Source organism: Sus scrofa, chromosome 17 (genome assembly GCF_054392235.1).
Source record: "Sus scrofa isolate SSC_HxYL_T2T_F1_AM1 chromosome 17, Sscrofa_HxYL_maternal_Yorkshire_Landrace_v2.0, whole genome shotgun sequence".
NCBI lineage: Eukaryota > Metazoa > Chordata > Mammalia > Artiodactyla > Suidae > Sus > Sus scrofa.
The window spans coordinates 38,278,084-38,305,629 of NC_139399.1; the positions used below are offsets into that span (position 1 = coordinate 38,278,084).

The 27,546-nt window shown below is 54.2% G+C and overlaps 1 protein-coding gene across 2 annotated transcripts in view; it reads left to right on the forward strand.

Annotated features, from left to right (window-relative positions):
- The window catches only part of PYGB (glycogen phosphorylase B), a 53,940-nt gene extending 26,698 nt beyond the window's left edge, over positions 1–27,242 (forward strand). The window contains exons 3-20 of one of the 2 annotated variants that reach the window (XM_021078252.2): positions 2,497–2,575; positions 5,120–5,223; positions 8,112–8,243; positions 8,926–9,037; positions 9,272–9,354; positions 9,837–9,980; positions 10,223–10,315; positions 11,671–11,817; positions 13,303–13,466; positions 14,414–14,528; positions 15,218–15,319; positions 15,771–15,918; positions 19,414–19,472; positions 20,839–20,980; positions 21,933–22,140; positions 23,102–23,236; positions 24,811–24,877; positions 25,761–27,242. In XM_021078252.2, coding sequence (XP_020933911.2) covers positions 2,497–2,575; positions 5,120–5,223; positions 8,112–8,243; positions 8,926–9,037; positions 9,272–9,354; positions 9,837–9,980; positions 10,223–10,315; positions 11,671–11,817; positions 13,303–13,466; positions 14,414–14,528; positions 15,218–15,319; positions 15,771–15,918; positions 19,414–19,472; positions 20,839–20,980; positions 21,933–22,140; positions 23,102–23,236; positions 24,811–24,877; positions 25,761–25,913 — 2,187 coding nt within the window. In that variant the 3' untranslated portion in view covers positions 25,914–27,242. Of the gene's footprint in view, positions 1–2,496; positions 2,576–5,119; positions 5,224–8,111; positions 8,244–8,925; positions 9,038–9,271; positions 9,355–9,836; positions 9,981–10,222; positions 10,316–11,670; positions 12,270–13,302; positions 13,467–14,413; positions 14,529–15,217; positions 15,320–15,770; positions 15,919–18,682; positions 19,473–20,838; positions 20,981–21,932; positions 22,141–23,101; positions 23,237–24,810; positions 24,878–25,760 lie in introns of both variants that reach the window. The other variant, XR_014832050.1, reaches the window with a different exon arrangement.
- Positions 27,243–27,546: the final 304 nt, after the last annotated feature.

Sequence of the window (27,546 nt, forward strand, 5' to 3'; positions counted from 1 at the left end):
ATATATATATATTTCAATTATTTTCCATTACAGGTTACCATAAGATATTGGGTATACTTCTAGTAAATCCTAGTTATTTTTTTTTTTGTCTTTTTGCTATTTCTTGGGCCGCTCTCGCGGCATACGGAGTTCCCAGGCTAGGGGTCCAATCGGAGCTGTAGCCACCGGCCTACACCAGAGCCACAGCAACGTGGGATCCGAGCCGCGTCTGCAACCTACACCACAGCTCACGGCAACGCCGGATCGTTAACCCACTGAGCAAGGGCAGGGACCGAACCCACAACCTCATGGTTCCTAGTCGGATTCGTTAACCACTGCGCCACGACGGGAACTCCTAGTCATTTTATATATAGTAGTGTGCATCTCTTAATCCCACCCTCTCAATTTATCCCTCACCCTCTTTGCCCTTTGGTAACCATAAGTTTGTGAGTGTCTGTGAGTCTGTCTCTGTTTTGTGAAGTTTATTTGTACTATCTTTTAGATAACACATATAAGTGACATCATGGGGTATTTGTCCTTCTCTTTCTGACTTACTTCACTTAGTATGAGAACCTCTAGCTCCACCATGTTGCTGCAAATGGCATTGTTTTGTTCTTTTTAAAGGCTGAGTAATATTCCATTGTGCTTATGTACCACATCTTAATCCATTCATCTGTTGATGGACATTTAGGTTGTTTCCATGTCTTGGCTATTGTGAATAGTGCTCCAGTGAACATAGGAGTGCATGTATCTCTCTGAATTAGTTTTGTCCAGATATATTCTCAGGAGTGGGATTACTGGATCATATGGTAGTTCTATGTTTTAGTTTTCTGAGGAACCTGCATACTGTTTTCCATAATGTTATACATTCCCACCAACAGTGCAGGAGGGTTCCCTTTTCTCCACATCCCCTCCAGCATTTGTTATTTGTAGGTTTATTAAAGATGGTCATTCTGACTGGTGTGAGGTGGTACCTCATTGTAGTTTTGATTTGCATTTCTCTAATAATTAGTGATGTTGAGCATCTTTTCATGTGCCTGCTGGCCATCTGTATGTCTTCTTTGGAGAAATGTGTATTTAGATCTGCCCATTTGTTCAGTCTTAATGCTCTTCCCAACTGAGCTATTTTGGCAACTTCCTGCCCGTTTTTTGATTAGTTGTTTGCTTTTGTTCATTTGGTTTTTTGGCTGTGACACGCAGCAGCTTGATGTAGGATCTCAGTTCCTAGACCAGGGATTGAACCTGGCTGCAGTGGTGAAAGTGCCAAATCCTAACCACCAGACCACCAGGGAACTCCTGGGTTGTTTGTTTTTTTGATATTACGCTCTATCAGCTGTTGTCTATTTTGGAAATTAATCCCTTGTCAATTGTATCATTTATAAATATTTTCTCCCTTTCTGAGGGTTGACTTTTTGTTTATGGTTTGCTTTTGCTGCGCTTCTAAGTTTATTTTATTTTGTTTTATTTTTTTTAGTTGAGAGTTGTTTTTTGTTTGTTTTTGTCTTTTTGCTATTTCTTGGGCCGCTCCTGCGGCATATGGAGGTTCCCAGGCTAGGGGTCCAATCGGAGCTGTAGCCGCCGGCCTACACCAGAGCCACAGCAATGCCAGATCCGAGCTGCGTCTGCGACCTACACCACAGCTCACGGCAACGCCAGATCCTTAACCCACTGAGCAAGGCCAGGGATCGAACCCGCAACCTCATGGTTCCTAGTCGGATTCATTAACCACTGAGCCACGGTGGGAACACAAGCTGTGCTTCTAAGTTTAATCTGGTCCCATTTGTTCATTTCTGCTTTTGTTTCCATTACTCTAAGAGACAGATCAAAAAAATGTTGCTGTGATTTAAGTCAAAGACTCTTCTGCCTATATTTTCCTCTAGGAGTTTTGTAGCATCTTGTCTTAGGTTTAGGGGTTTGTTTTTTTTTTTCCCCCCCACTCCACAGCACATGGAGTTCTCGGGCCAGGGACCAAATCAGAGCCACAGTTGTGACCTAAGCTGCAGCCATGGCAATGTCGAATCCTTTAAGCCATTGTGCCGGGCTGGGGATTGAACTTGTGTCCTGGTGCTGCAGAGATGCTGCCAATCCCGTTTTACCACAGTAGGAACTCCTCCATTTTCAGTTTTTTAAGGAATCTCCATACCGTTTTCCTTAATAGCTACACCAATTTACATTTCCACCAAAAGTGTAAGAGGGTCCCTTTTCCTCTGCACCCTAACACCAGATTGTCACATTGGATTGTCAAGTCTAAAAGAAAGCAGACTCAGAAGTTTCTGCTCTGGCACAGCTGGTTAAGGATCTGGTGTTGCCGCAGCTGTGGTGTAGGTTGCAACTTCAGTGTGGGTTTGATCCTTGGCCTGGGAACTTCCGCATGCCATGGATGCTGCCAACAAATAAAAGAAAGCAGACTCTGACCTTTGATTGATATACACTCACAAGATTTAAATACTTTTCCATCTGTTGATTGAGGGAAAATATTAAGTAGTTCTAAAAAGTTACATCTGCTTTTGTTCACAGTTGGGGTTGGACTTGGAGGAGCTGGAAGAGATGGAAGAGGATGCCGGCCTGGGGAACGGAGGCTTGGGGCGGCTTGCAGGTAACCCCAGCTCCTGTCCGGGACAGGCCTTGCCTGACGGTGCCTTGGTCAGTGGCGAGGCCGGGGTCAGCCATGCTCCCAACACTGGTGTGTTGGGGTAGCTTGGTCCCTCAGTGGATGGGACAGCGTGTCCTCCAGGTCAAAATCTTTGCCGCCAGTGGGGAAAAAAATGCAAAACGCATGTTCTCTTGCATACAAGGGGTACTTCATAGTCATGAAAACCTGGGAGCTGATGCTGAGAGGGATTTCCAGTACACCAGCCACTTCCGTAGCCAGTAATTGGAAGGGAGACAGAGGGCTGCACACAGACACACACACACACACCCAGACACATTCACACATATAAACACACACACACAGATTAGGAATGTAGCCCAGCTTCACACAGTCACTCCTGCTTTCCCACGGTGAGCAGGCCACCCTAGACCAGCAGAGCTCCTCTCCTGGAGTTGTGGTTCCCTGGGGTCACCTGTCTGAGAGCATACCTAGTTTAGGTTTGTTTTCCTGATTTGATCATGTTTACCAGCCTTTATGGAGCACCAGCTGGGTTAAGAACCTGGAATTGGAAGCATCAGTCACTGTGAGATGTGCTGGCCCTGTGCCTGGCAGGACTCTCGGATGCAGTACTTCTGCAGCAGGGATGGTCAGGTTTTGTGCTGCCCGTGTATGCGGGGCTGCGGGAAGGGGAGCTCAGGCCCTAGCCCTTTGCGTGATTGCCCGTGGGGAGTTGTCATTTTGTGAAGGGAGCGGATGCCCTAAAATTTATTTGGAGGGGGTTGTGTTACGTGTTTACATTTTTAAAATTTAAGTTAAAATTTTCACAACTTGAAAGTACAAGAGTTTCCATTGTGGCTCAGTGGGTTAGGAACCCAACATAGTGTCTGTGAGGATGTGGATTCAATCCCTGGCCTCACTCAGTGGGTTAAGGATCTGGCATTGCCACGAGTTACAGTGTAGGTCACAGATGCGGCTCAGATTTGGCTTCTGGCCTGGGAACTTTTTTTTTTTTTTTTTTTTTTTTTTTTTTTGTCTTTTTAGCTATTTCTTGGGCCGCTCCTGCGGCATATGGGGGTTCCCAGGCTAGGGGTCCAATCGGAGCTGTAGCCACCGGCTTACGCCAGAGCCACAGCAACACAGGATCCGAGCTGCGACTACAACCTACACCACAGCTCACGACAACGCCGGATCGTTAACCCACTGAGCAAGGGCAGGGACCGAACCCGCAACCTCATGGTTCCTAGTTGGATTCGTTAACCACTGCGCCACGACGGGAACTCCTGGCCTGGGAACTTCTATATGCCACAGGTGTGGCCCTAAAATGAAAAACAATAATAAAAAAAAATTTTTTTAAATCTTGTAAGTACAATTGTGCTGTCATATGAAACAGCACACAGATCCAGATAAAGAAACCCTGGGCAGGGCCTGCCCCCCAACCCTGCAGACCATGTCCTGGTGTCTAGCCGGCCGCAGGGTACAGCCCCTCCACCCTGTGGCCATCTGTGCATCGCACTTGTCTCCCCCATCGCCCTCTCTCAGTTGTAAAGACTGAGCCTGTTTCCCAGCTTCTGGGAAGCCCCATATCCATAGATCCCCTCCCACCCGGGCTGCCCACTCCCGCCCGGTGGTGACTTCATTCAGGGCTTGTGGGCCACTTCCTGCCAACCTCCTGGTCGCCTTTATTGCCACTCATTGGTGCCGCTGGCCACCCCAGGACTCTCCTCACCCACACAGACCTGGTTGCCCCCTACCCCGCCCGGGCTGCTGCTATGGCTTGTGTCTGTGTCCCTCCTGCAGGAATGACCTCAGCATCAGAGCCTGGGGCCTCCTCAGCAAGGGCCTGACACCCGGGATCGGCGCATGTTGGGTGAATTGGCTTGGTATTTCCTGTGGAGTTTTTAAATTTTTCTTTTTAATCCCCAGAAGTTGACTATGGCAGCCTTCTGGACTTTATTCAAAACATTGTGGTAAACCAACTATAATGGAAAAAATAAAAATCATTTAAAAATTAAAAAAAAAAACAAACCCCGAAACGTTGTGGTTTGTTTTTAAGACATTTTGATTGGAACAGGGGATGGATCTGGTGGCATGCGTGCACCTTTCAGGGGGCCCTGTGGCACTTTGGCACCTGGTATTTGGCTTATAGATGTGACATGAACACCCACAGCCCTGTTTTTGGCCTTGTCTCCCAGCCTGTGGGGAAATGTTTCTTGATGTTGCCCTGCAGGCAGGCCGCTAGCACAGGCAGGGTGGGCCTCCTGCTTGGGGTAGGGTCTTTAAGAGAAACGGTCAGTAAGGGGACAGTGTGTCCTCTGGGGTTCATGCCTCTTCCCACACCCCCAAGTGGCACCCATGTTGATGTTGGCTTGGCCTGCATGCAGGCCCTCAGTCTGAATGGCATGTAGAGGGTTCGGTTCTCCTTTTCATGAGACCTGAAGTGGCTGCCAGACACCTGGGGCTGGCCCCCCAGCACCTGCTCAATCTGGTATCTGGGCCCTGGCTCTAGAGGCCTCTGGTCTGCTGACCGGCTTGTGTTTACTCTTGCAGCCTGCTTCCTTGACTCGATGGCCACCTTGGGCCTGGCAGCATACGGCTATGGAATCCGCTATGAGTTTGGGATTTTTAACCAGAAGATTGTCAATGGCTGGCAGGTGGGTGCAGTTGTTTCCTCTTCTCCCTTGCAGCCTTCGTTTGCACAAAAAAATAGAGGGCACTTCCAGTTCTGCTCTTTGTACCTTCTACTCCTCCTGGCAAAGCTGCGTGCCCAGCCTGGGCAGAGTGGAGGTGGGCAGATCAGGGCAGTGCTATGAGCTCCACGCTTTCCCTGTGGTTCCTGGGGCGGCAGTGGCCTCCAGAGCCCCTTGGGGAGAGGCTGGCGGTTGGTGCTACTTCCCTGTTGTCTCTCAAGGGCAAAGGCAGCCCTGGCTCACCACAGGGATGGTTGGCCTGGTATAGCTGGAGGAACAGTCATGACAGGCTTTGCTCCCTCACCTCATCCCTGACACTAGCGGAGGCCACGTCCCATAGGGTTAGGGGCTGCTCTGCAAAGGCGAGTGGCTCTTAGGAAGAACGAGCCTCAAGTCTAAAGCTCAGACAGTTTAATAAACTGGTCAAGACCACTTGGGTAAAGAGCGTAATCGCAGTGCAGTCCTGCCTCCTCCGCTGGGCAGGGTGGGCGTTTCCATTTCACATGGATGGAGAATAGTTCATTTAAAAAATCAGGGGTCTAAAAGTTACAGATGAAAGCAAGGCTGGAGTTAGGATCAAAAAGCTTGTAATTGGGAGTTCCTGCTGTGGCACAGTGGGTTAAGAATCTGACTGCGCAGAGTGCCCGTGGTGGTACAGCAGGAATGAATCCGACTAGGAACCATGAGGTTGTGGGTTCAATCCCTGGCCTTGCTCAGTGGGTTAAGGATCTGGTGTTGCCATGAGCTGTGGTGTAGATCACAGACATGGCTCAGATCTGATATTGCTGTGGCTCTGGCGTAGGCCAGCAGCTGTAGCTCCAATTAGACCCCTAGCCTGGGAACCTCCACATGCTGCGGGTGTGGCCCTAAAAAGAAAAAAAAAAAAATCAAAATCTGACTGTGCAGCTAGGGTCGCTGCAGAAGCTCAGGTTTGATTCCTAGCCTGGTGCAATGAGTTAAAGGGTCTGGCGTTGTCACAGCTGTGGCTTGGATTCAGTCCCTGGCCCAGGAACTGCCTTATGCTGCAAGTGTGGCCATTAAAAAAAAAAGCTTGTAACAGGGAGGTAGTCTAAGTGAAGATGTTGGGGTGATGGGAAAGTCCTCTGTCTTGATGGAGTTTGGGTCACACAGGTACGTGCAGTTGACACAACTCATCAGTGTTGTCCTGAAGATTTATGCAAGTCACTGTGTATATATCCACCTATCAAATAAAAACATGATGGAACTCCTGCTGTGCTACAGCAGGTTAGATCCCCTGCCAGTGGTTAAGGATCCAGTGTTGTCGCATCAGTGGCTCGGATTCAATCCCTGGCCCGTGAACTTCCATATGCTGCAGGTGCAGCTGAAAAAAGAATAAACTGTTCTGAGAAATGTGCCTCCTGACATCAGTGGAGGAGCAAGCAAATGTCTGCAACTGAACTCACTTTTTTTTTTTTGCTTTTTAGGGCCACACCCACAGCATATGGAGGTTTCTAGGCTAGAGGTCCCATTGGAGCTACAGCTGCTGGCCTACACCACAGCCACAGCCACATCAGATCTGAGCTGTATCTGCTACCTACACCACAGCTCATGGCAACCCAGATCCTTAACCCACTGAACAAAGCCAGGGATTGAACCTGAAACCTCATGGTTCCTAGTTAGATTCGTTTGCACTGTTCCACAACGGGAACTCCTGCAACTCACTTTGAAATGCATCAAAACATTAATGGATGATGGATGGAGATCCAGCTATTCGAGTGTAGCAGAGATATCAACGGTTACAGGGCCTCAGTGGTGGGTGTGCATGTCCATTGTCAATCCCTTGACATTTCTGGGTATTTGAAAATGCTCTTGATGAAATGTTAGCCAAGAAAAGTATGGCTCAAAGAAAAAGGAAACAAAATAGATTTGTAGGCATCACTTAATTTATAGAAATCCTCCCTTTGACCTTCAAAAGGGAATCACACTTTCATCCTGTGGCCTCCTTAGTGGCTTTATTTACAGTTCTTTGTGTGTGCATGTGTCAGGTGTGCTCATGCCTTTATACATGTGTGGTCTTTGGCCCATTCCAGCTCTTCCATAGTTGAGACTGTGTGTTTGTCAGAGACTCTGAGGCTCCTTTCTGCCTGGTGTTCTTCTGGTTCCTTCTTCCTGAAGCTCTTGCCATCTTGCATGATGATTTAAAGACAGCCCACAATACTAGGCTGGTGATAACCTTGCCCTTCTCCCATGCGGTTGTCACTCGACTCCGTTAGAGTGGCTTTAGTTGGCTTCAGCTGTAAAACAAGTAGATGTGGTCAGTGGCCTGTGGGGCACCTTCTAGGGGTGCGTCTGGGTAGCAGTGGGCCTGTGTCATTTGCAAAGCATTGGGCTTCCAGGTTTTTTAATAACAGTATTATTGAGATAATATATTGTTAAATACATAATTATGTATTCACAAGGTTGGGCAACAAGCTTCAGAACGTCTTCCTTTTACTGTTGAATTCAGGTGACTCTTCATGTCTGTTTACTGTAATGTATCTTTCTGAATTTTATGCATTTTTTTTTTCTTTTTCCTTTTTTTTTTTTTGGCTATGCCTGAGGCATGCATAAGTACCTGGGCAGGGATCCAACCTGGGCCACCGCAGTGGCCTGAGCTGCTGAAGTGACAACCCCAGATCCTTAACCTGCTGAGCCACCAGGAAATGCTGAGTTTTTCTGTCATAGTCCCAAGTGTTCATTTTAAACACATAGCCTCAACTGGACTAGGAAATCTTAGCAGCATAAATGGGCTGCAGCTTTGTTTCTGTGCCGGCAGCACAGTCTGCACCTTGGGGTCAGCTCTGAGCCCTGGCTTATCTCCCCGGGACCCACCTGTGGCTGCTGCTTTGCAGGTGGAGGAGGCCGATGACTGGCTGCGCTACGGCAACCCCTGGGAGAAAGCTCGGCCCGAGTACACGCTGCCGGTGCACTTCTACGGGAGAGTGGAGCATAGTGCTGAAGGCGTGCGGTGGCTGGACACGCAGGTACTGCCAGGCCCTGGGGCAGGGGGGTGAGTGCAGGGACTTGGATGGCGTTGGCCTCCTGGGACAAAAGGGGAGCTGCTTCCGCCCAGGACCCACCTCCTCACCCCTCAGTCGGGAACAGACCCTGAATGTGAAGCTCTGTGTGGTTTGACAGGCACTGTTGGGTGAGACCCGTGGGTACCAGCAGGGCGGGGCTGAGGCCACCGCTGACTCCTGGGGCCTGAGCAGCCCCCGTCTCCCTGGAGCAGGTTCCCCCTCGCCCTGCATGCCTTCCTCCCCAGCCCACCTTAGCAGTTCTCCTGGGCCTGCAGGGAGCCCAGCCCCCACTCCTGGGGCGGGGGAACCAGGAGGAGCTTGGAGCACGTGGCACATTGTGGTGCCGGCTTGTGGGCTCACTGGCGGACAAGCAGAGCCCAGCCCAGGCTCAGAAATGGCGGCGAGTGCACATCTGGGTGGTGGGAGGCCAGAGGAGAGGCCTCGCGCAGGATGGCTGCGATGAGTAAGAGAGTCTGTGGTCCTATGAGGTGGGCAGGTGAACAGAAACAAGGCAGGCCCGTGAGACCTGGGAGTCCCAGGCAGTCCCGCTGTGGTTCAATGTGTGGCCTCAGGTGCTCCTAGTCCAGTCCAATGGCAAGCCGGGGCTGCAGGGGTAGGGCCTGGGGACTGTGTGTTCCCTTGGCAGGTGGTGCTGGCCATGCCCTACGACACCCCAGTGCCCGGCTACAAGAACGACACCGTCAACACCATGAGACTGTGGTCTGCCAAGGCGCCCAATGACTTCAAGCTTCATGACTGTGCGTCCCCTCCTGGCCCCATGGGGGTGGCTGGTCCCAGGCTTACCCCGAGCAGCTCTTGGCCTGTCTGTCCTCAGCCCATGGGGCTCTGGCCTTGGGAGGGACTGTGTGCCCTCAGGACAGAGCCAGGGGCCTGGGCAGGGCGTGGGCAGCCGTTCAGGGCACTTGTCCTGACTGATCAGGGAAGTAAATGCGGAGCCCGGCCCCGGGCCTGACCACGCTCTCTTCCCTCAGTCAATGTGGGTGGCTACATCGAGGCAGTGCTGGACCGGAACCTGGCCGAGAACATCTCCAGAGTCCTCTACCCCAATGATAATGTGAGTGGCTGTGTGGCTGGTTCTCTCTTTTCCGGTGTGGGGAGCACCCAGCAGGGCCTGTGCCCTTAGCTGCTCCTCTGCCCTCTGCCCAGGGGCCCCTGCGAGGCTCCTGTCCTCACAGCCCCACTCTCCGCAAACACGTTCCGCCCGTGCTGCACACACCGCCGCGGCCAGGGCTGTGGAGCCCTTGGGCCTCACATGCAGCTAGTTTCCGCTCTGAAGCAGCTGATGCCAGTTCCCTAAGAATTGGGTGATGTGTTGTCAGGTGGGGCCAGCAGTCCCTGTCTCAGTGACACCTGGAGAGACACAACAGTCACGCCATGCAGCTAGGGGTCTCAGCCGTACTGCCCACTGCTACCAGATTTGCTGCCAGACAAGCCCTTAGAGCTCGCTCTTCTTAGTGGGGCCTGAGCAGCCCCACCCCTGTCCTGGGTGGGGTCCCAAGGGCCTGGGTGGCAGAGGCTGAGGATCCGCATCCACAGTTCTTTGAGGGAAAGGAGCTGCGGCTGAAGCAGGAGTACTTCGTGGTGGCTGCCACCCTGCAGGACGTCATCCGGCGCTTCAAGTCGGCCAAGTTTGGCTGCCGCGACCCAGTGAGGACCAGCTTCGATACGTTCCCAGACAAGGTATGCTTGCAGAGGGACCGAGCAGCTGGTGTCACCAGGCTGCCCTCCCCTGGCCCTGGCCCTGGCCACAGGGGCACTGAGAAAGGGTCCCTCAGGCAAAGCAACCAGTTTGCAGGCACAGTTCAGTGATGGAACGTGGCTGTCCACGTGGCCCAGGTTCCGATGGGGGTAGCGGGTGGGCCAGCACCCCATGGTACCAGCATGGGCAAGGGGATTGAAGAGATCTCCCTGTGTAAATGCAGGTGGCCATCCAGCTGAACGACACCCACCCTGCTCTCGCCATCCCTGAGCTCATGCGGATCCTGGTGGACGTGGAGAAGGTGGACTGGGACAAGGTGAGTGACAAGGACAAGGGTGCAGCGTCCCCCACGCCCGGGCACCTGGCTGACCTTCCAGCCTGTCCCAACAGCAGGGGTGCTGAGCTGGTCCTGGGCTGTGGAGGGACACCTCTCTGGGTGGCCTTCAGAGCACAGAAGGATGCTGTCATGGGTAGGCAAGGCCATGGGGAGAAGGATGGTCCCAGAGCCGATCTGGGGTTCCTCCCAGCCGGGACAGGGGAGTAGAGCAGAGGTGCAAAAGCCACAGAGGAGCAGTTTGCTGGAAGACAAGAAAAGGGTTCTGACACTTTTTAGAGCATCTTAGAATCGTGGCAAAAATTGGGATGGAAATGCTTTAAAATTTGTTTTGTGGTGATTGTTAATGCACCTATAAATGTAATAAAATTCATTAAGTAATAAAAGAATTGTGGCAAAAAAACACCAAAGTGGTAAGTTTAAAGAAATACATTGTTGGAGTTCCCATTGTGGCTCAGTGGTAATGAACCCAACTAATATCCTTTGATCCCTAGCCCTGCTCAATGGGTTAAGGTTCTGGTGTTGCCATGAGCTGTGGTGTAGGTCGCAGATGGGGCTCGGATATGCTGTGGCTGTGGCTGACAGCTGCAGCTCCGATTCGACCCCCTAGCCTGGGAATTTCCATATGCTGCAGGTAGGGCCCTAAGAAGCAAAAAAAAAAAAAAAGAAAGAAAGAAAGAAAAGAAAAGAAAAAAGAAATACATTGTTTACATAGGCGTGTTTTTACTTGATTTATTTTGGTCCTAGATTCTTTGTTTTTGTTTGTTATTTTTTTTGTTGTTTGGCTTCACCCTCGACATGTGGAAGTTCCCAGGGCAGGGGCCTGAACCCTCACCACAGCAGCGACCTGAGCTGCTGCAGTGACAATGCCAGATCCCCACAAGGAACTCTGAAGGTGGAGTTTTCTTGATCTCGCTTAACTGAGTCAACATGTGAAACCATCTTACTCTGCTTTTTAGCCTCCAGAGCCCCTCCCTGGTGCACTTGTGGGCGGGGCCGGGCAGGTCCCGTTCACTCCTGGCCAGCAGAGGGCAGGGCCGCACACTTAACTGGTTTTCTCCTGATGTGGGTGTGCAGTCAGCTTGGGGGAAGTGAAGCAGCGCCTGAGCCTCCGGTTCACAGGGAAGCTGCAGTGATTCCCAGGCAGCGGGTTAGGTCCGCATTCATGGGTATGTATGAAGGGCGCAGGGGAAGTTCCAGGCCCCAGAGAGCAGAGACCTGCAGCGATGGCTTCTGAATGCCTGCCTTTGACCCTAGACGTCCCCCTTGCCTCAGCCTCTGGCGTAAAGCTGCTTTATACTGACCAAAACACCTTGGGGTGTCCTGGAATGTTATAGGCCTGGGACATCACAAAGAAGACCTGTGCGTATACCAACCACACCGTGCTGCCCGAGGCCTTGGAGCGGTGGCCCGTGTCCATGTTTGAGAAGCTGCTGCCGCGGCATCTGGAGATCATCTACGCCATCAACCAGAGGCACCTGGATGTGAGCACAGCCCCGCGGAGAGGGCCTGGGGGAGGGCGCTGCCTGCGGGGACCACCCTTCCTGTCATGATGCAGGGGGCGGGCTGCACTGGACAACAGCCTGCCCTGCCCCCCACGACATCGAGTCGTCTGGCCTGGGACAGGTGCTTTACATCTTGAACAGGATAGACTCTGTCTAGCAGAGGACGTCAGGGCTGGGGGCTGTCACTTGGCAGAGCTGTTGGCTTGTCCCCACACCTGGACTCCTGCTCTGTGTGAGGGAGTCATGGGTCTTTTTTAAAACACTGCTGGAATTCCTGCAATGGGTTAGTGATCTGACATCTCGGTGGCATTGCCAGTTTGATCACCAGACTGGCGCAGTGGGCTAAAGATCTGCTGTCATTCCAGCTGTGAGGTAGGTTGCAGATGTGCCTCAGATTCCATCCCTGGCCCGGGAACTTCCATATACTGTGGGTGCAGCAAAAAAAAGGGGAAAAAATAAACAATTTAAAAACACTCCCATGGAGTTCCCATCGTGGCGTAGTGGTTAACGAATCCGACTAGGAACCATGAGGTTGCGGGTTCAGTCCCTGCCCTTGCTCAGTGGGTTAACGATCCGGCGTTGCCGTGAGCTGTGGTGTAGGTTGCAGACGCGGCTCGGATCCCGCGTTGCTGTGGCTCTGGCGTAGGCCAGTGGCTACAGCTCCGATTCAACCCCTAGCCTGGGAACCTCCATATGCCGCGGGAGCGGCCCAAGAAATAGCAGAAAGACAAAAAAAAAAAAAAAAAAAAAAAAAAATAAAAACACTCCCACTTCTGAGCAGGGTTCAGTGTTAAGTATCTGTTCCTGAATGCCAGAGGCCTTTGTCCTGAGACATGACAGCAGCATTTGGGTGATCTGGAAACAAAGCAGCATGCCATTTCCCTGTTACCCACAGAGAGGACAGTGGATCACGAACAGGGGGCTTGGAGAGTTCCCCAGTTAACAAACCGAACTGGTATCCATAAGGATGCGGGTTCAATCCCTGGCCTCAGCGGGTCAAGGATCCAGTGTTGCTCTGAACTGTGGTGTAGGTCGCAGACGTGGCTCGGATCTGGCGTGGCTGTGGCTGTGGCATAGGCCAGTGGCTACAGCTCCAATTCGACCCCTAGCCTGGGAACCTCCATATGCTGCAAGTGCAGCCCTAAATAGACCAAAAAAAAAAAAAAAAAAAAAACCCCAGGGGGCTTGGAATTCAGGTGTCAATTTTTTAACGTTTCAGTGAAAATGTAGCTATTCCCATTAGTCAGAACATGGTCACACCCTGCCTGGGCCAGCAGGGTTGGCACCCCCACCTCTCCCTGTGTGTCAGCAGCACAGCCTCAGCCCTGGGGCCTCCTGTCTGCTGCCCCCTGGGCTGAGGCACACAAGAGCCAGGGCCCAAGTCAGGTCTAGGCTGCAGCTTCTTGGGGACTTTTCTGGGGGAGGCAGTCCCCCACCCTGCCCCCCACTGCTCTGTCTTGGCAGCATGTGGCCGCCCTCTTCCCCGGGGACGTGGACCGCCTGCGGAGGATGTCTGTGATCGAGGAGGGGGACTGCAAGCGCATCAACATGGCCCACCTTTGTGTCATTGGGTCCCACGCTGTCAATGGTGTGGCGAGGATCCACTCGGAGATCGTGAAGCATTCAGTGTGAGTAGAGCCTACATGCGCCCTGAGGCTGATTGAGGCCTGGGGCTGGGCGCTGGGACAAGTACCAAGGCCCTGATTAGTGGACAATGTTGGGGAGCCAGGGACCCCCGGTGTCTGCGTTCTTGGTCTGTCCAGGCGGAGGCTTTGCTCCTGGAGCACCTGCTGTGGGCACCTGGCATGCAAACAGGTGTCCCGGGCCCGGACACGGTGGAGGTTTGGGCATGACGGGCAGGAGCTTGTCACCAAGAAGGAGGCATTCTTAGGTCAGATTCTGTGCTACTGACCCTTTCTTTGTGAGACATGATCTCAGAATTCCTTCTTTCTGTCATCGCCCCAGAGGGCCTCCGGTGAGTACCTGGAGGACCTGGACAGCTCTGTCCATGTAGAGGCTTCCACATTCCCCTGCTGGCCTGAGGCTGTGTGTTGTACTCTTTCATCCCCACTGCCCACCCACTGTCCACTGTCATGACCACCAGGAGGCGTCCAGGCTCCAGCCACGGTGCCAGTGGGGAGTTGGGCTCCGTGAGAGATGAACCAGAAAAGCTGGGCTTTGATGGCCCAGAGGCGCCCTTCAAAGGGCCTTTTGCTCGCCTTGTTCAAAACAGCGTTTATGACCATTGGCTGTTTCCTGTGTTTTCAGTTTAGTTTTTTGTTTTTTTTTGTTTGTTTGTTTGTTTTTGTTTTTTGTCTTTTTGCTTTTTCTAGGGCCGCTCCTGCGGCATATGGAGGTTCCCAGGCTAGGGGTTGAATCGGAGCTGTAGCTGCCGGCCTACACCAGAGCCACAGCAACGCAGGATCCGAGCCTCGTCTGCAACCTACACCACAGCTCACGGCAATGCTGGATCCTTAACCCACTGAGCAAGGCCAGGGATTGAACCTGCAACCTCATGGTTCTTAGTCGGATTCGTTAACCACGGTGCCATGATGGGAACTCCCTGTGTTTTTAGCTTTAAGGATTTTTACGAGCTGGAGCCAGAGAAGTTCCAGAATAAGACTAATGGCATCACGCCCCGACGGTGGCTGCTCCTGTGTAACCCGGGGCTGGCCGACACCATCATGGAGGTAAGGCTGCTCTCTGAGCCCACCCAGAGCCGTGGCAGGCAGAGCGAACTGCTCCTTTGAGCATGGACAGCAGTGGCTTCTGGATGGGTCCCCCAGCTGTCCATGCTGGGCCGTCATCCAGGGGTTTGGAGGGGAGGTCCTGGGCTGTGGGCCTGGCTGGTTTGGGAGCCGGGGATGTGGTGGCTGTTGACTTACACATCGCTTGCTCTCAGGAAGGGAGGAGACAAATTGTGCAGGAGCCAGGCCGTTTGCTGAACGTGGGGACACAGGGGTTGCTGTGGGGGCTGAGGCTCTGCTCCAGGGCCCTGTGCTAGGGGGACATGACCCATAGGTACCTGGCCAGGCAGCCTTAGTGCTAGGTGAGGGCACTGAGATGCCCCAGATGGCTGGAAGCCAGAAGTGTTCCGTTTGGTCCTAAATTAGCAGCATGAAGACTGAAGCTGGGGTTCTTTTTGAAGCAGCGTGCTGCTGTGTTTTCGATAAAGGGGGGTAGTGGCTGGAAGGCCTCTGTCACAGCTGCAGGCTGTTGCGGGGGGAGGCGAACACGGTCCCCGGGTCTCAGGTGTGTTGGGGGGCGAGGGCGGCTCGTGCTCATACGGTGGGTGTTTCAGTGGTGGGGACTTGGACCAGCCCCTGGTGTGGTGGGAGGGGGGGGCCCAGAAACCGCACCTCCCTGTATGATTCTGCAGCGGATCGGGGAGGGCTTCCTGACAGACCTGAGCCAACTGCGGAAGCTGCTGCCGCTGGTGAATGATGAGGCGCTCATCAGGGACGTGGCCCAGGTCAAGCAGGTAGGTGGGTGTGGGCCTGGCTTGGGGGTTTGTCCCCTGCTGACCCCCGAGAGCTATTACCCTAGGTCCCTGAGAGGAGATTGTCTGGGGAGAGACGCATGACACTCGATGCAGGCCCCATGTCTGCACTTGATGAGCTATTCCCTTTCGGGCCCCCTGCCACTGCCTCCTGGCCGGGCAGGCCAACTCACAGGGCAGCCCTCAGACATGCACACTGACCTCCTGCACCACCGGCCTGGCCTCGGCGGCCCAGACATGCCATCGTTTTGGGCCACGATTCCTCCATCTTCTCCTGCCTTTCTGATCTTGCTTCCCCCTGGATTTGCTTTTTGGTCTGGTTCTGCATTCATGTCTGCGCTCCCTCCCTCCTCCTGCCCACACAGCCTCCGTGTCCCTCTGTGTCATCCCCTTCCTGTGAGCTCCCCCCATCCCTCCCCCTCTGTCCCCTCAGGAAAACAAGGTGAAGTTCTCTGCCTTCCTGGAGAAGGAGTACGGGGTAAAGGTCAATCCTGCCTCCATGTTCGATGTGCATGTGAAGCGGATCCATGAGTACAAGCGGCAGCTACTCAACTGCCTGCACGTGGTCACCCTGTACAACCGTGAGTGCCCACATGGTCGCCCTGTACAACCCTGAGTCGCCCACGTGGTCACCCTGTACAACCATGGGTGCCCACATGGTCGCCCTGCACACCTGTAGTGCCCCTCCCACGGCAGCTGGTTGTCTTGGACTCGTGCTTTTCCTCACGTGTCCAGCTGGGGAGGGGTGATATTGCAGTTCCTTTTAAGCTACACCTTCTGTTTTTCTGTGCTCAGTGCAGAGCCGCTACAAGGAGTGAGAGGTGAGCTCAGAGGCTGGGAGCATTTATTATTGTGAGACTTCCATTTGGAGAGATTTTACTTAGCAGGGGAAGCTTTTTTTTTTTTTTTTTTTTTTTTTTTTTTTTTGGTCTTTTTGCCATTTCTTGGGCCGCTCTATCGGCATATGGAGGTTCCCAGGCTAGGGGTCGAATCGGAGCTGTAGCCGCCAGCCTACGCCAGAGCCACAGCAACGCAAGATCCGAGCCGCGTCTGCAACCTACACCACAGCTCATGGCAACGCCGGATCCTTAACCCACTGAGCAAGGCCAGGGATCGAACCCGCAACCTCATGGTTCCTAGTCGGATTCGTTAACCACTGCGCCACGATGGGAACTCCAGGGGAAGCATTTAAAGTAGTTCACAGGCGATGAGATAGTGCGTGTTATGGTTATACACCTTAAACTGTTTAAGGAACATTTGCTTCTGAAGCAAACATGAATCAAAGGTCCCCTAAGAATAACTATGAAAACATGATGGTTCTATAAATAAGGGGAAATTTGGTTGTTTTTTTTTTTATTTTTTATTTTTTTGTCTTTTTGTCTTTTTTGTTGTTGTTGTTGTTGTTGTTGCTATTTCTTGGGCCGCTCCCGCGGCATATGGAGGTTCCCAGGCTAGGGGTTGAATCGGAGCTGTAGCCACCGGCCTATGCCAGAGCCACAGCAACGCGGGATCCGAGCCGCGTCTGCAACCTACACCACAGCTCACGGCAACGCCGGATCGTTAACCCACTGAGCAAGGGCATGGACCGAACCCGCAACCTCATGCTTCCTAGTCGGATTCGTTAACCACTGCGCCACGACGGGAACTCCACGTTTTTAAATTTTTGTTATGTAGTAAAGTGAGCCCTAAACTCGAAAATGAAGGAACCACACTTTTGCCGAGACATTGCTCTTCTCGAGAATTCACGTTGTCCATGTGTGCGACTCGGTCCTGAGGGGTGTGGTTCCTTTGGTCACAGTGAGATGGTTAAGTGACAGGACAGGGGCACGTCTGGGCTGTGTGGTTGTGACCCTCAGAAAAGACCCAGGCGAGGGTTCTCCTGTGTGCGTGTATGGCTAAAGGGGGTGCCTCCCTGGCCAGAAGCAGCAATTTGCGGAGACTTTTTCTGCTCTTTGCCATGGTTTTCTTTGCATTTGTGATTCTGAATCTTCTCTCTCATTTCCCTGAGTCCCCTGCTTACAAGCAGCAGAGATGGTTGCCGAGCGGCCTTCCCTTCCTCCATTACCCCTTCTGGCCAATGCCACCTTCTGCTTCTGCCCCACATGTTAGCGCCCAGTGGCACCCACAGTGTCCTGCTTCTCCCTCTGCTCGTGCACGTGTGCCTCCCTATGGGCGGCACAGCCCTGACTTGGCCTCTGGGGCAGTGAGACGTCCCACTGTCTCTCAGAACCGAGGAGTTGCCCTGCCACCCAGCTCCCTGTCATTCACACACCATGCATCTTCCTTGTCCACGGCAGTTTGAGGCCCTAGGCAAGAAGGATGGCTTAGCAGTGCTGGTGGCCAGCGCTCATGCTGCTTGGCTGTGTCTTAGGTGCTGGCCGTGTGGGTCAGCTTTCCTGACGCTCAGGGCACACTGAGTATGGCAGGTGATACCGTGTGTCATTTCTAGGGAGTGTCCTGGAAATACATTAAAACTTTTGTTTGGTCTCCTTCTCCTGGACTCTGGCAAGGTGTGTGGTTGGTTTCTTCTACCACCTTCTTTCCTGTCTATCCCTCTCTGGATATCCGGTTTCCATGCGCCGTGTCTGCTGTTTTCTGCACATCCCCTCCCTCGAGGCTTCTGTGATCTGCTGCATTTCACAGGGCAGTTTCCTTGTAGCTCGGGGTCTGGTCTCCTGCCCACGCTGATCGTCATAACCGGTTGAAGACTCACAGGGAGGCTGGTTCCCCCTCCCTTGTCTGTGCTGAAACTGTGCTGGCGCAGGTCGCGCACTTCTGGGGGAGCTGAGACATTGGCCGGGGCTTCCCCAACTCTCAGCGCCCCTCTGGCTGTGTCTCTTCTGTGGCTCTGAGACCCGGCTGGGCCTCTGTCCACCAGGATGTCCAGGCCTGCTCCTGAGGTCTCCCTCTAGGAGGGGTGCAGATGGTCCTGCCTCCCCCTCCCCCTGCTCACAGCCCCCCTGACAGGCTGGGATTCCTGAGACCCTAATTTCTCAGCCCTGCCTCCTGTCCATCCTGTGACCTAGCAGGACTCGCTCAGGGATCTGGACTTATTTTTCTAGTTCTTTACTAGTTTCAGTAAAGGTGAAGTTTGTGGGTTTTGGGTTTTTTCCCCGTTTCTCCATGTTATTCTGTCTGCTGTCTAGGAGCAAGGAGATTCAGAATTAAGGGACAGTCACATTCCTACTAGAACCTGAGGGCAGAGGTTATAAGATCATGTGACTGGGAATTCCCATTGTGGCTCAGCGGTAATAAACCTGGTTGGTGTCCATGAGGATGCAGGTTTGATCCCTGGCCTCGCTCAGTGGGTTAAGGATTTGGCGTTGCCGTGAGCTGTGGTGTGAGTTGCAAACGGGGCTCAGATCCTGTGTTGCTGTGGCTGCAACTGTAGCTCCGATTCGATGCTACATCGATGCTACATTCGATGCCTGTCCTGGGAACCTCCATGTGCTGTGGGTGATCATGTGGCTGATTTCCTACCCAACTCTGGTGGGTGCTGGCTAGGACAGCCTCTCACCTCTGTAAATGTGTGTGCTCCCCCGCCAACACACACTGAAATCTGCACACCAGTGGCCCACTGAGTACACCTCATTCTGCTGTGGCTGAAGGAGTGCTGGCATTGTAGCCTGACCCGGCTGCCCCCATGCAGGAAAGGTCTGGGGGTGCTTCTCACCCTCTGTCTCCGCGAGGGGCAGGGCGTGGGGTCTCACTGACAGCCAAGGGCTGATGGTGAATTACCATGATCCTAAGCTCACCTCTTTTTCGAGTGCCATCACATGCAAGGGCCTTTGATATTGGTGACCAGACCCAGGGAGGTCCTGTGCTGAACTGTTCTGGATGCAGAGGTGCAGCTTTTCCACTGAGCTTTCTGGAAGAGTCTGCTCTCAGCTGGCCTTCTGCACCAGCCTGGACTAAGTGTAGAATCTGGGGCTTGGCCCCTCCTGTAAGTAGGAGTTCCTGGCAGCGCGCCACCTGTGTCAGGCCGACTCTGAGGATGCTGGTCACCACGGCGTGTCCTGGGGCCTGGGCATGTCCAACACCGGTTGCCTAACTTGAGTCTCTCGTTTGTTCTGCAGGAATAAAGAAGGACCCAGGCCAGGCCTTTGTGCCCAGGACTGTCATGATCGGGGGCAAGGTGAGATGATGTCCTTTTTGCTCCTGCTCGATGTGGGGCTGGGATGCACAAATCACCGTACTTTTCGGCAGCATCTCTGCATCCAGGCTGGACACTGCAGGTGGGCTAAGTTGTTCAGTTGTTCACCTCAGCTCTGGAGGGCGCTGGATGGGGCGCCTGCCCAGCCCAGGGAGTGGGGTCCCCAGCCTCGAGGGTGGTCCTCACTGGGCTTGCCAGCCCCTCCCTCCAAGGGGGCAGCACCATTTCTTTGAGTAACTGCCTTCCAGGACCCTTCTGTGTTCAGCCTGGCCTCGTTCACATGATATACTGTGGCACGTGCTTTTGGGCTCGTGATCACCAAGTCCCAGTGTGTCGGCACTGGGCATCAGCAGGTCCCATCATGGGGCTCTGCACTCTAGGGCCTGTGTCCTGGCCCAGGACTGTCCTCTCCTCTGCCCTGAGCACACACAAAGGGGGCGGGAGGCACAGGCACTGTGGCCCACCCAGCTTAGACAGCTTGTTCCGTCTCTGCCGCTCCCCCAGCTCCTGCTGCTTCTGAATCAAATTCTGGACAGCATGCTCTTCCATTTGTCAGTATTTCCATATGCATTTCTTAGAAATACAGACTTTCAAAAAGTTTTAAAATAGAGATTTTTTTAAATTTCCAATCCAGAGAAAAAAAGAATTGTAGAACAAACCTGTCTCCCAGACTTTTGTGAATCATTTCAAGAAGGTTACAGACATTGTAACACTTCCCACCTAAGGACCTAATCACTTGTCTTCACAATGATGTTTTCCTCCAAAACCACACAAGGCCACCATCACACTCAAAGCAATGGCAGAAATTCCTCCATGTCACCACATATCCAGCCAGGGCCACGTGCAGCTGTTGTGCTATAGGCTTGAATGGGCCCTGGAGGTTGTCCCCTGGCATTGGGCACCATGTCTCAGATCTTCTGTCACTTTCCTCCACGTCTCCTCTATTCCCTACAGTCTGTACAGAAATAGGGTTCTGTGTCCCCAGCTGCTGCTCTGACTGTGCCCTCTGTACCTCCCAGGGCCCTCCGTAGGTCCCTGGAAGTGGGTAGTCAGTTCTGAGGCTCTTACTTTTCAGTCTTTCCAGTTCTGAAAACCCAACCAGAACCAGCTCTGTGCACATGGGTGAGGTGCCTCCTCGAGAAATGCAGGTGGTGGGTGGGTGGGTGGGCGGGCCCTGCACACCCTGATGCCAGGTCAAGAGCAGGACACGCCGGACGCCATGGCCTCAGCCCCGATGGAGCACCCCCACATCAACTGGGCCACCGGGCTGGGCATGTCTTGCTCAGGAGGCCCTGCCCTACTCACGTGCATGGGGCGTCCAGGCTGAGCGCTGCCACCTCCTTTCCAGGCAGCACCCGGCTACCACATGGCCAAGATGATCATCAAGCTGGTCACGTCCATCGGTGACATTGTCAACCATGACCCAGTTGTGGGTGACAGGCTCAAAGTGATCTTCCTGGAGAACTACCGAGTGTCCTTGGCCGAGAAAGGTGAGCCTGCCCTGTCGGGGTGTGACAGGCGGTCCTTGCTGGGCAGGGCCTCTCTTGCGTTCAGGCAGGTTAACGGCTGACACCAGGCTGGCAGCCAAAGTCCTTGGGGCAGCTCTGCACCATTGGGTTTGTGGATGGATCTCCCTCAGCCCTCCGTGTCCTCAGTCTCTGAACGTCTCACTCCCGCCCTTGACCCCACTGCCCTCCCCTCCTTGCCCCTCCGCCCGAATCCTGGCCAGGTGCCCCCGAGGTCGGTTGTCAGGAGGCGCAGGTGGTGGCCTGGGAGCTCCAGGCAGCAAAGGGCCATCTGAGGTGTCAGAGACTCAGTGAAGGACTAACCACATCACCACCTGGTCGGGGTTCAGGGCCCCACAGCCTCCCCCAGCCCTCAGACTTGCCATAGGAGAACGTCCACTGTCACATCTGTTTGTGTTCCTCTGCTGAGGGGTTGGAGGCATCTATGTCTGTCCTGGCACCAGGGCCCGACCGTGAGGTAGGGGCTGGGCTTGGTTGTAGCTGACCTGAGTGCCCGCCCACTGGGCTGGGGATGCAGCATCAGCTCTGAGGATGAGGGGAGGGCTCCGGAGCAGGTTGCAAGGTTGCATTCTGTCTTCCAGGTCAGAAACCTGCATAGGGAGCCTTGCTTGGGAGAAGCTGCAGGGACACACAGGAGGTCACGTCTGGGCTGTTCTGCTCAGTCTCTGTAAGGCAGTGACTCCTGTGCCTGTGGCTGCAGGCTGTCCCCCTGCCACCCCAGGGCTCGGCTTCATGAGATCGGATTCCCCTCTGGCGATTTAAGGGGCCTCACGGGCTGATTGGATGAGACAGTCCTCAGGCTCCCTGGACAGGAAGGGGCACCATTCCAGGTGGAGGGCAGTGTGTGTCTGTGTTCCCGCTGCTCTCCCGCTGTGAGGGACTGTGGCTGATGGGTCTGGCTCTGCCCCCCTTGCAGTGATCCCTGCCGCGGACCTGTCACAGCAGATCTCCACCGCAGGCACCGAGGCCTCGGGCACAGGCAACATGAAGTTCATGCTCAATGGGGCCCTCACCATCGGCACCATGGACGGGGCCAACGTGGAGATGGCCGAGGAGGCTGGGGCTGAGAACCTCTTCATCTTCGGCCTGCGGGTGGAGGACGTTGAGGCCCTGGACCGAAAAGGGTGTGTGTCCCTCCAGTGCCATTGGACATGGCAGTGTCCCGGGCACCAGAGCCCTGGGGGCTGAGCCCCCACCAGCCAGGGTGAATGCCCTCCCTCACTGGGCCATGTCTGCCCACATCCTGAGCATCAAGCAGGAGTCCAGGTGACTGTTCTGTCCTTGGTCTCTATGGCCCAGCCCACAGGCTCCAGACCTACTGTCTTCGGAAGAGCAGCAGGTCCTGGGCTCTAACGGAAGGCCTGGGGGTGCTGGGCTAGCCCACTGCCCAGACTCCTGGCCCCAGTCTCAGAAGTTTTAAATTTACAGAAAAATTGCACAGACAGTATAGAGGCTCAGTGCACTCTTCTACCTTCCCCATTGCCCACATCTTACTAGTCTGCAAGGCACACTGTTGGAATGTTATTTTGCAGAATCCATGCTTTTCCTTCATTTTCCAGTGAACATTCTTCTTTCCAGTTCTAGGACCCCATCCGAGGCACCCTCTGTTGAGACCAGGTCTCCCTATTTTTCATGACCCTGGATACCTTGAAAGGGGTCTCAGCCAGGCTTAATTCTGAGCACAGGAAATTGCTTAATTGCCCGCCAGCTCTTAGAAGAGTTGATGAGGCCTCAGGCATCAGAGGCTGAACCTTGTCAGTCTCTGAGCCGCACCCCATCCCCCCGGGGATGTGCACAGCTGCCACGAGCCTCCCTCTCCCTAGACTCTGGGGTGGGGCAGGGGCAGCACTACCTGAGCAGCCCCTCCTGTAGGACCACGCAGGACCTCTGTCCTCGCAGCTATGTGTCTTAAACAGGAAAAGGAGCTGGTGGGATTGCTGTACTTATGGCTGGTGCCTACTTCCCAGTACAAATGGCCATCCCAACACAAACGGCCATCCCAGCACAAACAGCCCCTACCACCTGCCCACCAGGCTGCCACCAGGAGACCCTGGAGGTGACACTCGGCCACCCCTGCTCCCACAGGTACAATGCCAGGGAGTACTATGAGCGCCTGCCCGAGCTGCGGCAGGCCGTGGACCAGATCAGCAATGGTTTCTTCTCCCCCCGGAAACCTGACTGCTTCAAGGACCTCGTGGACATGCTGCTGAACCACGACAGGTGGGACGGGTCAGGTGGTGGGTCCTCTGTGTGGGCTGAGGACTGAGCCCTGTTTGGGGTGAAGCCTGGGCCTTGGTGAGGCTCACTCCCACCTCAGCCCCTGGCCAGAAGCTCAGCCCCACCCAGGGCTGGGGCTCATGGGGCCTCTGATGGTGCTCAGCGAGCCAGCGGGGCTGGTGGTGGAGATACCGGCTGCCCAGTCCAGCTTGGCCCTGGCTGACCACCTGGGTGGGCGTGACCCATAGGAGGTGGTGTCACTGGGGCTGGTGGGAGGCAACTCCTGAGACCTGTCCTCCCCAGGGTTGGGGGAGCTTGGGCATAACAGGGAGCCCAAGGTAGAATGGCCCAGGTAGAATGAACGGTGAGGCTGTAGATCACATGTTAGTGGTCAGCAGTGCTGTCTTCTCTTGCTGGTGAGAAAAGCTGAGCCTGTCAAAGGCTGAGAGAACTGACTGCTAGTCTCCTTCCATTTCTTTTGGGTTAGTCTGTCAACTCCCCCCCCCCTTTTTTTTTTTTTGATTTTTAGGGCTGCACCCAAGGAATGTGGAGGTTCCCAGGCTAGGGGTCCAATCAGAGCTACAGCCTGCTGGTCTGTACCACAGCCACAGCAACACAGGATCCGAGCTGCACCTGCTATCTACACCACAGCTCATGGCTCCCTCCCACTGAGGCAGGCCAGGGATGGAACCTGCAACCTCATGGTTCCTAGTCGGATTCTCTTCCGCTGAGCCACAAGGGGAACTCTACCCCTTAAATTTTAAGGCTGTGCTCACAGCATATGGAAGTTCCCAGGCCAGGGATTGAGTCTGAGTTACAACTGCAACCCACACTGGCATCGCCAGATCCTTTAACCTCTGTGCCAGATTGAGGATCAGACTTGCACCTCTGCAGTAACCTTGGTCACTGCAGGTGGATTTTTTTTTTTCTTTTGATTTTTAGGGCCACACCTGTGACATGTGGAAGGTCCCAGGCTGGGGGTTGAATTGGAGCTGCAGATGCCAGCACACACCAGAGCCACAGCAACTGTGGGATCCAAGCTGTGTCTGCAACCTACGCCACAGCTCATGGCAAGGCCAGATCCTTCACCCACTGAGCCAGGCCAGGGATCGAACCCGTGTCCTCATGGATACTAGATATATTTGTTTCCACTGCACCACAGAGGGAACTCCCCTGCAGCTGTATTCTTAACCCACTGAATCAGTCCTGTTTATTGCTTTTCGTTCAGACTGACAGTAACTACACACACACCCAGGGCTGGGTGCTTGGCCTGCTGAGGTCTCTAAATGAGATGGAACTTCACAGGGTTTTGTGAATTGTTTCTGACTCTTTGGTAAACAGAATGCATTTCTGTGTCCGTAAACGCTGCACCACCAGCTCTCAGCCTATGAGACCTGAGACCAGATGGTGACGGAGCCTGGAAGATCAGGGTTTTGTAGAAGAGCATCCCTAAGATAGACGTGTTGCTCACAGAGCAGCCCCTGTGGTCACCCCTGTCCTGCAGAGCATGAGGCTGCAGCTAGCCAGGCCTGGGGACCTGTTTCCTGACCTCCCATCCACTGCTCTCCCTGTTTCAGGTTCAAAGTATTTGCGGATTACGAAGCGTACGTGGCGTGCCAGGCCCGTGTGGACCAGCTGTACCAGGTAAGGTTCTGGGGCTACTCCTTGGAGGTCACAATTCACCCTGGGCCCAGAGCAAGCTGGGCTGCTTCTCTCCAGGGCTGACTTAGCTGTCCTTCTGCGCTCATCTGCCCAGACCACTGCCTGTGACCCCTTGGGGCCAGGCTGCTGTCCAGGTCAGCACATGCTTTCCTGCAGCCTCTGGATAGCTGCCAGAGTGCAAGCGAGAAGGGTGGGAGCTTCCTCCCAGAGGTCTGCAGTCTAAGGTCTGACTGCCTGTGTGGGTGTGATCAGGAGCACGAGACCCAAGGTGAGGGATGGAAGACCCTTGAGTGCCCAAGAAGCGTGTGCTTAAATGCGAAGCTGAAGGATGTCAGAGCAAGTGGGGGGATTTGTAGCTTGAGGGGTGGAGTTTCTAAGGCAGGGATACTGGCACCAGCTCCCCACACCACAGCCCCCCTGGGTGTGGGCATGTCCAGTTGGGTCTCCTGGGAAGAAGAGGGGACAGTGGTGACTGTGGCATGACTGTCGTTGTTTTTGGACAGTTTATATGCCCAGATCGTTTAAGCAGGCTCTGGGATAAGGCCTAAGGGGCTTGTGTTTCTGATTTTGGGCCCCCTACATCCCACCCCCAACTGAGGACACAGGGGCCCAGGAAACCACACTGACCTCCAGGGCTCTGGGAAAAACCTTTCCCTGGGGTTGGGCAGCCCCCACTCACCGGGGGATGTCATGTGTGCTGTGCCTAGTGGGGCCTCTTGGCTCCTGGCCCCTCTGTCTGGGAAGCTTTCCTGGTGGCTGGACCTTCTGGTGAGCTCTTGGCTGTAGATTCCTCCTTCAGGCTGCCCAGGGCCTGAGCCCATCTGGGATCAGCCTGAGGTCACTGAGTATCCGCTTCCCTCTGCAGGACCCCAAGGAGTGGACCAAGAAGGTCATCAGGAACATCGCCTGCTCAGGCAAGTTCTCCAGTGACCGGACCATCACAGAGTACGCCCGGGACATCTGGGGCGTGGAGCCCTCAGCCCAACAGGCCCAGGCCCCGAGCCTCCCCAGGGACTAGGACCCTGTCCTCAGACTAGGGCTTTTGTTTTCTTGCTGACTCTGCACCTCGCATCCAAGCACGTAGCCAGCACGCTGCTTTTTTCAGTGTTGTTGGAAGGGCTGTGGGGAGAGGAATAATGCTGGAGGTGAGGTAGGAGAGCTGAACCCACAGCACTGACTGGGGCAGCTGGCCTGTAGTTTGCCAGCCTGCCCCTTGGAAGCTCCCTGCAGCCTTGCACGCCCATGTGTGAGCTTTGTAGTTTTTAGTTTTGAGCCTCTGGGCTCCAAGGAGGCAGCTGGGGCAAAGCCTGGGGAGTGTTTCTGCAGTATCTGGCTGACCAGTGGCATGGCTCCTGGGCCTCCTTGGCCCAGCCTTTCCTCCTGGCCAGGCTGGGAGGGTCCAGTGCTCCAGGCTGTGTCTTCATAGCTGCTGTGTGGCACCTGAGATAACTGAGGGTGACACTGGGAAGGACACCTGTGTCCAGCATCTGAGGGCTTTGTTTAGGACAAGGTGGCTGATGCAATTAGTTTGATTCTGCTTTTTCAAAAGAGTTTTTCACAAGGAAAAGAAACTGGCTGAAGCTTTTTCTTGTTTTAGCAAGTAAAAATAGCACTTTTGAAGTTTAGTTCCTAGGGAGGTGATGGTGTGGAATTTTCACCTGGGCGGGGACTGGGAAAGGTCTCTGCCTCTGCCAGATGAGGCTGGACACCTGGCCCCCACTGCAGACTCATCCCTCCCTTTTCAGCAGCTTGACAACCTGGTCTGGAAAAGGACTGAACAGGCCCAGAGGGGAGCCTGCTCTCCATCCTGCCTGGCAGCAGGCTGGTGCCAGGGCAGGAGAGTGGGCAGAAGCCCCTCCCAAAGGCCCTGCCACCTTAGGTGTGGGGTCCCAGCCTCAAGGGGCTCTGGTTGCACCCCCACCCCCACTGCCCGAGTGCCATCATCACTGTGCCCGTTACTGCCTCATATGAGAAAGCGAGTAAACCTTCCTGCTTGTGCTCCTTGATCCAGCCTCTTGTGTTTCAGTCCAGCCCAAGGCAGCACATGGTCCCTGCCAGGCTACACTGCAGCCCATTGTTCTGGGACCGAGGACAAAAAGTTCTCTCACCCCAGCTGCATGTGGGACTTAGAGCCACGTGTGCCTGAAGGGCCAGCTCTTCACAGAATCATCAAACCCAGCCACTTGGAAAACTCATCTGGATGCTGGCCTTTTTGGTGTGAATTGTTTCTTTGCACCCTTCTGTCACCCACTTCTGGCGCTGGGAGGTGGAACACCCTGGGAACCAAAACATCCCCCCTAAGTTGTATGGCTGCAGGTCAAATAAAAAAAACCTAGAGAGATTTGAACCCGAGACTCAGTGTTACCCAAAGAACCCAAGAGCGCTGGGGGGGGGGGGGGGCAGTGGCATGTGAGGGTCGCCTTGGTGGGGGCACCTGAGAGGCACATTCCCTGTGGGGGGGGAGGCAGTGGCATGTGAGGGTTGCCTTGGTGGGGGCACCTGAGAGGCATATTCCCTGTGGGGGGGGAGGCAGTGGCATGTGAGGGTTGCCTTGGTGGGGGCACCTGAGAGGCACATTCCTGGTCTTGTGTTGGGGGTGGCTCCCAGGACACACATGTGACCGCAGTTCACGGCTGTACAATCTACAGCCA